This window comes from Pristiophorus japonicus, chromosome 12 (genome assembly GCF_044704955.1).
Source record: "Pristiophorus japonicus isolate sPriJap1 chromosome 12, sPriJap1.hap1, whole genome shotgun sequence".
Taxonomy (NCBI): Eukaryota; Metazoa; Chordata; class Chondrichthyes; family Pristiophoridae; genus Pristiophorus; species Pristiophorus japonicus.
This window is the reverse complement of record NC_091988.1, coordinates 180,229,913-180,239,689: the sequence shown is the minus strand read 5'-3', so window position 1 is coordinate 180,239,689 and position 9,777 is coordinate 180,229,913. Positions and strand designations below refer to the sequence as shown.

General features: G+C 41.4%; 1 protein-coding gene across 1 annotated transcript; it reads left to right on the top strand.

The window, feature by feature from the left end:
• Positions 1-4,165: 4,165 nt before the first annotated feature.
• LOC139277071 (vesicular inhibitory amino acid transporter) lies at positions 4,166-8,404 on the top strand. Its single transcript, XM_070895084.1, has 3 exons — positions 4,166-4,194; positions 5,390-6,127; positions 6,679-8,404. The coding sequence occupies exons 2-3, from the start codon at positions 5,753-5,755 to the stop codon at positions 7,864-7,866; spliced, it is 1,563 nt and encodes a 520-aa protein (XP_070751185.1). The 5' UTR covers positions 4,166-4,194; positions 5,390-5,752; the 3' UTR covers positions 7,867-8,404.
• The last annotated feature ends 1,373 nt before the right edge of the window (positions 8,405-9,777 follow it).

Below are 9,777 nucleotides of genomic sequence, written 5' to 3'. Positions count from 1 at the left end.
CTTCAAGGACACCCTCAAAGTCTCTTTGAAAAAAATGTAACAGCCCCACTGACACCTGGGAATCTCTGGCCCAAGACCACCCAAAGTGGAGGAAAAGCATCCGGGAAGGCGCTGAACACCTCAAGTCTCTTCACTGAGAGCAAGCTGAAGCCAAGTGTCGACAGCAGAAGGCGTGCATGGCAACTCAGGCACCGTACCCACCTGTTCCTTCAACCACTGTTTGCCCCACCTGTGACAGAGACTGTAGGTCCTGCACTGGACTCCTCAATCACCTGAGAACTCATTTCTAGTGTGGAAGAAAGTCATCCTCGACTCCGAGGGACTGTCAATGATGATGATGGGTGTTCCAGGTAGGTGCCTTTTCCTTCTGCAGAGTTGGCTGCTTGGGCCCTTCCCTTTAGTTGAGGGAAGGGCTCCTCGGCTGTGGCCAAGTGTGTGGCGCTGCTGAGACGTCCACCCCGTTACCACCCCAGGAAGGAAGTGGTGCACTTTATTTAGCTCTCCACTTCCTTCCGGGGATGGCAACCCGAATTTACCGAGAGGGGCAGGACTTCCGCGCCTGTCACTATGTTTCGCATCTCCCGGATATTACCGCCCTCAAACAGGGTGATAATGAATTTCACCCCCAAAGTACCTATTCTGGGTTGTATGGAGATACAGACCAAAGTTGATCTATTTTCAAAAGGATAGTGGTTGCTTGGTCGTGCAGCAGGATTCAATGCTCAGATACACCCTGCTGCTTTCTACATGAGTAGTATTACAATAACAGTTATCTGTATTACAATCTATTAGCAAATAGAAACACCAGTGTTGACAGTCGACAGCTCATTTTAGCATCTCTTATGCACAATATCTGTGCTAATATAAAGGCTGTGTGGTTGAAACTCCCATAAGCAGTCATTGCCAGTTTCAACTTATTTGGTTACAAGAAAACATTAAACAGCGATTCTGAAACCTCATAGATGGCCACTATTCGATGCTTACATGGACCATTTGGCTATGCAGCTATCCACCAATGCTACACCCTCAACTAGAGAAATGCTGGTTGGGTACATGCCCAACAAAAATTCACAACATATAAGAGCAAACATGAACCAATATAGCCAACTTGTCAATAAAATTAATTCACTTTTAGCAGTGTGGATGGTTGATTATCCCTGCAATTCTTCATGAATGAAGTGACACGCCTCAATCTGATGATTCTGAGCCTCCTCGTGGTCTTGCTTCTCAACCATGTCTCTATATAACTGGCTCTGTTATGGTATGTCCACTGCCAGGGTAAGTACATGCATCAAATCATGTCTCTTATGTCATCTGCATTGCTGGGCTATGTTTTTCTCTTTATAATGTACATACCTATGTTGCTACAGCATGCTCTTGCATGGTAAATACAACCCTCTCACTGTTTCCCTTTTGGCTCTGTAATTGCAGAATTCTCCTCAAATTTATTATTAATTACTTTTAATAATATCAAAGAGAAGAAAGGACAAGCAAAAATCATACTATTGATAACCTTTAGAATTCTTTACTGAGTAGGGGGAGGACGGTTCATATCATAGCTAAGCATAGACACATATTGTTGGTGCTTTTTAACATTACACCACATTTTACTCGTATCTATTTTTCATTGAAATTAACCAAGAGAAGAATGTTAGGCCCCATTTGAAACTAATAGAATATTTTTTCTTCTAATATACAAATATTTTGGAAATTTCTGAGAATATCATTTTAACACAAGCACATATTAGTATGGATTGAATATGAATCCTGGATCCTCCCTGAGCCATTCAAGTGAACAGCCTGCAAAACTACTGAACTTGCCTTCACGCTGGACTGGAGATATATTTGCATCCAGTGACAAACCTAAGCTAAGTTGTAGTACAGCTGCAGTTACCTGCTCTAGTAGGCTATTACAAATAGTCATTTGCCCCTTGGCGTCAGTGCACTTGGAAGTAAGATCGCCAACCTTATTCATAGCTTGTACAACTTCCACGTTATTCGAAACCACTTTGCATCAATGCTAAAGTTGCACTAAGCTATCGTTATAACACAGTTCTGACGAAGGGTCGTCAACCCAAATCGTTAACTCTGTTTCTCTCCACAGATGCTGCCTAACCCGCTGAGATTTCCAGCATGTTCTGTTTTTATTCCAGATTCCAGCATCCACAGTATTTTGCTTTTTACTAAGCTACAGTTACTGTCCTATTTTGCACAGGCAGATGAGAAGGGGATGAGAAAACCCAATGGACTCCAAAACAACTTTGTTGGTGTCAAAAAGAGTGGCTATTTTCTCCATGTCCCGCTGATTTGCCGACATAATTTGCTTACATAACAACAGTGACTACACTTACAAAAGTAATTCATTTGATGTGAAGTTCTGCGAGACGTCCAGTGGATGTGAAAGAAGAGCTTTATAAATGCAAATTCATTCTTCGACACTGCACGCTGCCCAATTAGGTTTTCAAATCAGATAACCTTCCAAAAAAGTAGATTTCTGAAGCTTCTGCTTGGATCCTTCCCCCTAGAGCACAAACTCTGAAATATTAATCTAACTTCAGCGGTTGACATCCTTTGGTAAATAGAAAACTGAGTTATAGTAGTCATGCCATTGAAATGGAATCTCTCTCGCCGTTGAGACCTAGCTGACATTTCATGTTAACATGCACGAAACAGTAGAATTGACGGATTTGTTGCGGCATTCTCATAATATTGCTACAAATCTTTAAAAGTTAGATAAGTACTTGAAGCTCATTTATTTTAAAAGCAGCGTTTTCTTAACGCCAGAATATAATCTGCATTTTGTTTTGTAAAATTATTTTGTATAGTAACTTTTTTATTGACATTTAAATGTGCACTTAACCTGGCCATTATTTTAGCTTTCAATCTTTTACCACTATAAATTGAAAATATACCACGCAAGTTCGATGTTTTCCTGCTGAATTTATATCTGATAAAGTGGACCTTTGTAATGCAACTTCTGTGGTCCAGTTTCAATTAGTTATATAGTTTGCTCAAGGGCCGGAATTTGCTTTGTTCGATGTTAACAGGTAAGGGATCGCGGCTTCTGCAGAGCTGCAATGGAGGGGGTTTGGAAGCAGAATTGACTGAAGAAATTCGTTTTAATTGTGACCCGCTTTCCCCTTCCCGTGCAGTGTGTATGTCTGTAAATCATTCTGTAATTTCACTTTTATGGGAATATTCTATTACTGTCGAACATTTAGTATAAATGCATTCGCCTGTTTTAAATCTGTAAAATTCAATTTAGAACCCTTAACACCGCAAATCCATGTGCAATTTTGACACCGCTGTGCGGAGTTGCTGTTCCTGGTGTGAGAAAGTCTCCTGTACTTGATAAATTCATCAGAATTTAAGCAAAACGGGATGACGCGATCTTCTGATCTCATCGCCCAGAACCGTTACACAACTTACATTATTCAATCGGTTACCAACAAGAAAACGGATAATAATTGTAAAATGGGAAAAACGTAAATACTGTACAAAGCGCACAATTAATTACAAATGGAATGTATATAATATGCCGTTTAAAATCATAAAATAATGGTTAGAAGGTTAAATAAAGCAGATTTGATATAACCGATAATGTTGTAAAGTTAGCTGTCATCATTCAGATCACTGCACCAAACTGTATGAATTCAAATTATCTGCAAATAAATTATTCCCTCTACTAGTGTATTGTGAACACTATGATGATGATTATATATTGTGAACATGCAAATCTATAATTCCAAAAAACGCACCGTAATATTTCCCCAAAGGTTCTTTCCTATCATGACTACCCCGCCTGTGCCCAGTGTTTTCGCTTGATTGATATATTTACAAGACAAATCTTTTGTGATATTTCCAGTACAAGGTAGGCATGGCTCGCAGCCAAATTTGTCCCAACAAACCGAATCCGTCCGCTCATCCCCGTGCAAGACTAATGGAATACCTTAGATCCCTATTTGGTAAAACGGGAATTCCATTGGTATAATGAGTTGATCAGTGGGACCAAACTAACTACTTCCATTTCACGCCGATCCCTGAGAGAAGTGCGAGGAAACGGAAATGCTGCGGGAGCTTTAAAATGACTTCCCACAACCCGAGTGCCGGTTAAAATGTCCTGATAAGAAACAAGAGAAAAGGACTTCATTTTATTTTAGGAGAATCCTGAAACCTGCTCCATAAAAGACAAATGTGAGTAAGATTGTGCAACTTTGCCTTCACAATTCCGACAACGGTGATCAACAGAAGAGCTAAAGCACTCTGCTCCTATTCATGAGAATGAACTGGACAACCAAGTCAGACTTAGGCATTTGTTTGCAAAGGTTAGAATCCAACCTTGCTCCTTTAAACACCCCTGCTCTGTTTAATCGCGGAAGAATTATTAGGCTCTGTACATGCTGATTTCAGAAGTGGCTATTTGCGTTTATTATATTGTACTGGACATTAATTGTGAAAAGCACACTTGAAAAATAACATGTGTGTGTGTGAAATGTATTTTTCTCAGATTTAATGGACCCGTTCCAGTTTTTTTTGGCTCTGTACAATTGTGTTGTGTTTGATAAACTGGAATTTCTGAATGGAATAAAAAGTGAACTTTGATTTGCTGATACTACATCGAGAAGTACTTAATTCAATCACCGCGACTATGCATAATTAGGCATTTTACTGTCACGGGTAAATATTGCATTCAGTGCTCAAACACACGATTTCTAGAAACATCTGAGTTTGGTCTTAAAACCAAATGAGTCACAGATAGAACATTTCGCCATAGCTGTATCTCGGCGACGAAGCGAATTTGTTTCCACATTCCACGTTCGTTCAATATAAAATTATATATCTTTTCTAGAAATTAAATATCGACTTGGGCAAGTGATGCTGTAAGTCGCTGGCAAGTGGTGGAATGCTTTATCCGTAGAACACAGTTGCATCATTCCGATCTTAATAAGGAATCTGGGAAAGAATGTGTGGAATATTTAACAGCCTGCACAATTTCTGTTTAATCTCCGACATAAGATAAACAATACGCTTAATTCACAAACTAGTTACTTTGGCAATGCGGCGAGACTCCCATTGCAATATTGAGGTACGTTTCAGAATAAAAACGTTCAATATAGGATGAGCTATTCATGTACTGGGACTTTTAGTAATACTTTTCTGTTATTTTTGCTAATATTAATGGCAAGTAAGAACAGAGCTTGCGATTTCTTGCGATGCAGAAAAGGAAGCCAATGTTATGGCTGGGCTGAGGACCGGGCGCCCCTCCCACGTGAATCCACACATCCTTTCTGGTTGATGTATGGACGTGCTGGATTTGGAGACGTAGTTGGCAAAGCAATGGCTTGCGTTGTCAGTTGTATGACACGTCGCCTTTCATTCCTCCCCGTAGGCGCTCCGCAGCAGAACTGGCATCATTCCGGCTGAAGGGAACCAACCGGGACCTGAGCGGTGCAGACTGGGCTAAAATCTGCGCAGAGAGAGAAAATTAAAGCCCCGATTCAGGACTGGCGGCTGGCTGCTTTCACCTGCAGGACGTGAGAGCGGTTTTGGACGCGGGATGAAAGGTTGCAGAGTCCAACTTTAAGAGCTGACATGATCCAGGGAAAAGACCAGCAAGAAAGGTACACTTTCAGTAAGAATTGGAGATAGCAGTTTGGGATCCCTTCCCCCTCCCCTCCGCAAAGCTTTAAGTGTGCCGGTTCAAATTACTTTCGTTTCTGTACAAAAAGAACATCCCAACAAGTGAGTGGCGATGGCGACGCTTATAAAGAGCAAGCTTTCTAATGTCGCTACTTCGGTCTCGAACAAATCTCAGGCGAAAGTTAGCGGGGTGTTCGCCAGGATGGGCTTCCAAGCGGCCACCGACGAGGAAGGCGTTGGGTTTGCACAGTGCGATGATCTGGACTATGAGCACCGCCAGGGGCTGCAGATGGACATTCTGAAACCCGAAGAGGTGGCCGGAGAGGCCGTGCCAGTGTCTGAGGGCGACAGTCATTACCAGAGAGACGGCACTGGTCTGCCTCCCTCAACCTCGAAAGACGGCGAGCCGTGCATGGAATTAGCAGCTCAGGGAAAGCCCAAAATTACTGCCTGGGAAGCGGGCTGGAATGTGACCAACGCCATCCAGGTAAACCAAACACTTGTTTTTCTCCATGCATTACTTAAAAATTCTAACACTTCCCTTCAACTCTCCCAAGCGAACGGCAACTTTGGTCGTTAATTCACCATGGAATAAAGATATAGAATGCAACTGATCTCTTGAATATTCGCTGTTGGAACAGCATTGTGTCAATGAAATATTTGTCCTTTTAATTGAAAATAGTTGGCAACTAGCGCACTCTAAATTGACAGTTTTATAAAACGGTGCGTTTTATTGCACCCGTAAGTGAATACCGTAGGGGAAATAAAAATGTTAGCTATTAAAAATAAATAATTTGTAACTTGAGCAACAAATACACTCCCAGTATATATAATGTAATTAGTAGACAGAATTCATGTAACCTTGCATGTAAATGCCTGTTCAAATATACATTTAAACTGCAATATGTAGTCTTCTAAACGTCTTGCTAATGTTTTCGGTTCCGTAAAAATGTATCTTATTTGTACTGTGAATAAATGCGTCGTATTGCTAAGTTGAAAGAAAATGTGTGACCATATTGTGGCGTCTCTGTCTTTCAGGGTATGTTCGTCCTGGGCTTGCCCTACGCTATCCTGCATGGAGGATATCTAGGACTATTTTTAATCATTTTCGCTGCTGTGGTGTGTTGCTACACGGGAAAGATCCTGATCGCTTGTCTGTACGAGGAAAACGAAGACGGCGTGCTGGTGAGAGTAAGGGACTCCTATGTGGACGTTGCGAATGCCTGCTGCGCCCCTCGCTTTCCCAAGCTGGGTGGCAGGGTCGTGAATGTAGCCCAGATCATTGAGTTAATCATGACCTGCGTTTTGTATGTGGTTGTGAGCGGCAACCTTATGTATAACAGCTTCCCAAACCTGCCCATCTCTCAAAAATCCTGGTCAATTTTGGCCACTGCAGTGTTGTTACCCTGCGCGTTCTTGAAAAATCTGAAAGCGGTGTCGAAGTTTAGCTTGCTCTGCACTCTGGCGCACTTTGTCATTAACGTCCTAGTGATCGCCTACTGTCTGTCTAGAGCCCGGGACTGGGCCTGGGATAAAGTTAAATTCTACATTGACGTCAAAAAATTCCCCATTTCCATCGGCATTATCGTTTTTAGCTACACTTCACAGATCTTCCTGCCATCGTTGGAGGGGAACATGAAGAGCCCCAAAGAATTCCACAGCATGATGAACTGGACTCACATAGCAGCGTGCATACTCAAGGGATTATTTGCCCTGGTAGCGTACCTGACCTGGGCAGATGCGACAAAAGAGGTCATCACAGACAACCTCCCCTCGACTATCAGAGCAGTGGTCAACATCTTCCTGGTGGCCAAAGCCTTGCTCTCCTATCCACTGCCATTCTTCGCAGCTGTCGAAGTCTTAGAGAAGTCCCTTTTCCAAGAGGGGAGGTTTGCCATGCTTACTAATTGTTATGGGGCCGATGGTAAAATCAAATCATGGGGATTAGCTTTAAGGTGCGTCCTCGTGGTCTTGACCTTGTTGATGGCCATGTATATCCCCCACTTCGCTCTGCTCATGGGCCTGACTGGGAGCCTAACGGGTGCAGGCCTCTGTTTTCTGCTCCCAAGCCTCTTCCACCTCAAACTTTTGTGGAGGCAGCTGCAGTGGCATCATGTATTTTTCGATGTCAGCATATTTGTTATAGGTTCTATATGCAGCGTGTCCGGGTTCATCCATTCGATGGAGGGACTGATTGAGGCGTACGACCCCAACGCGAGCGACTGAGGATGTTCTCGGGCATGTATCACATTTCCTCTAGATCCACAAAACATTTCAGATAGGCGCCCATTTTAATTTTGTGCAGAACTCAAATTGTTACTTTAAAAAGGTCAAGTATAGAAATAATTCCATTAGCGTAAAAGCCTGCAATTAAAATCTTACCGCATTGCGGCAACCCATTGCAATTACAATTCAACGTGACACAAAGTGAACATGACAGGGCCAGCCTTCAGAAACACCTTGAGGTACTTGCAGAGTATTTCAAATATGCAGTGGTGGCGGGATCTACTGTAATAACTCACTTCCCGACATTATAGGATTTCAACATTCAGTCTCTAGGCAAGGGACTGGAAGCGTCTTAAAATCCATGTTTAATATATGGAGAGGAGTATATGTGCTATCTAAGCGATTGTTTCATGAACATGTGAAAATGTTTTAAACCGTATGTGTGGTGTGGTTATACATGGCGGAATGTATAATGCAAAGTTTATCTTGAAGCATACATTGTGTAATATATATATATATACATATATGGAATAATAAATGACGGTATCTAATACATTTTGGTGGTGTTATTTCTGACGCTGAATTACACATTTTAATCAGAGTGAACGATCATTGTGCACAACGGCAACAACAATAATCAAAGAATGCCACATTTTATTAATTTCGTTTGACATATTTAAGAATAATAGCGCTTGCGTTCTATATATTAACAGTAGACCCCATGGCAGAAGCCCCGCGCTATTTGCATATGAATGCAATTATATTCCATCCATTACAGTTCAAATAATCTTCACAACGATGCAGTCCATGATGTTGACCCGGGCACTGTTTCCAGACTGGACTAACTAGAGCGAGATAAGCCGTTTTTTTGGAGGGTGGGTGGGTGATTGAGGAAATCATAGTAACTTATTACTGAAGTAACAACACACACACACACACACATATATATATATAACATTAGTCGAGAAATGCGAATTATTAGCGATAAATGAATCGCGTTTGTCCATATAATGAAATATTCGCACCACAATGATTATTTTATTCTGACAATATGTAACTAACAATGTTTGATTTCACAACAAATTTGAAAGCGGTTCCACAATGATAAATAATGAGATCTACATGTTTAGTTTTGGGTAGTGCGATATTGCTGAATTAAAACAGGGGTAGCGATTTCATAACATACTAGAGCATTTTTTTAGCAAATAATGTGAATTGTTAAAATACAGATTCCCAATTCATAAATAATATAAATAAAGAAATATATATCTGCACGATGGATGTTTCACCATCGTATTTAGTGAGCATAACAGCATGTCACAAGGGCCAGACTCGCTCCAAGTACATGTGTCTCTTTATATAGAGACTGTTTATTTCACTGACAAGCAATAGTGAATGGGGAAATAACACGAAGATCGGGAAAACAAATAGTGGGAATTTACGGAATGGGTGCAGAAGAACCCGACCTGCAAATTAGGGAAGCCGTGAGGTAATTTGAATGATGTAACTATTTCCAACCATGCACGGGCACATTTTATTTATCGGGCGTTTAATATTTGCCCGTTTATTTCGGTATGAGATTGTAGCACAAGTAACCGCGATTGAATTGATGACAGCTAGGTTATTGGGTCCTGTACTGGTAGATAAAAGATAAAAACAAATGGGAAAAATAATCTGGCAGGAAATTGGTCGCCGCTCGTTGGGAGATAACCCAGTTTAGCGTTCTTCTTACAACTCTCAGCAATCTTTTTAGGCTTCACGGGCAAATGCCTGAATCTGTGACATTGATGAACTCACGATTAATCACCGCCGCCGCAGACACCATGGGTTGAATGGCTTCTTTCTGTGCCGTAAATTTCTATGATTTTAGGATTAAGATTATTTTTGCATTTTTGCCCCGATGTGCTTTCA

What these genes read in the sequence shown, in the direction of transcription:
- LOC139277071 (XM_070895084.1), top strand. Translation starts at nt 5,753, where the DNA reads ATGGCGACGCTTATAAAGAGCAAGCTTTCTAATGTCGCTACTTCGGTC. An exon ending in ATGTGACCAACGCCATCCAG is followed by an intron (nt 6,128 to 6,678) that starts GTAAACCAAACA and finishes TCTGTCTTTCAG; the next exon opens with GGTATGTTCGTCCTGGGCTT.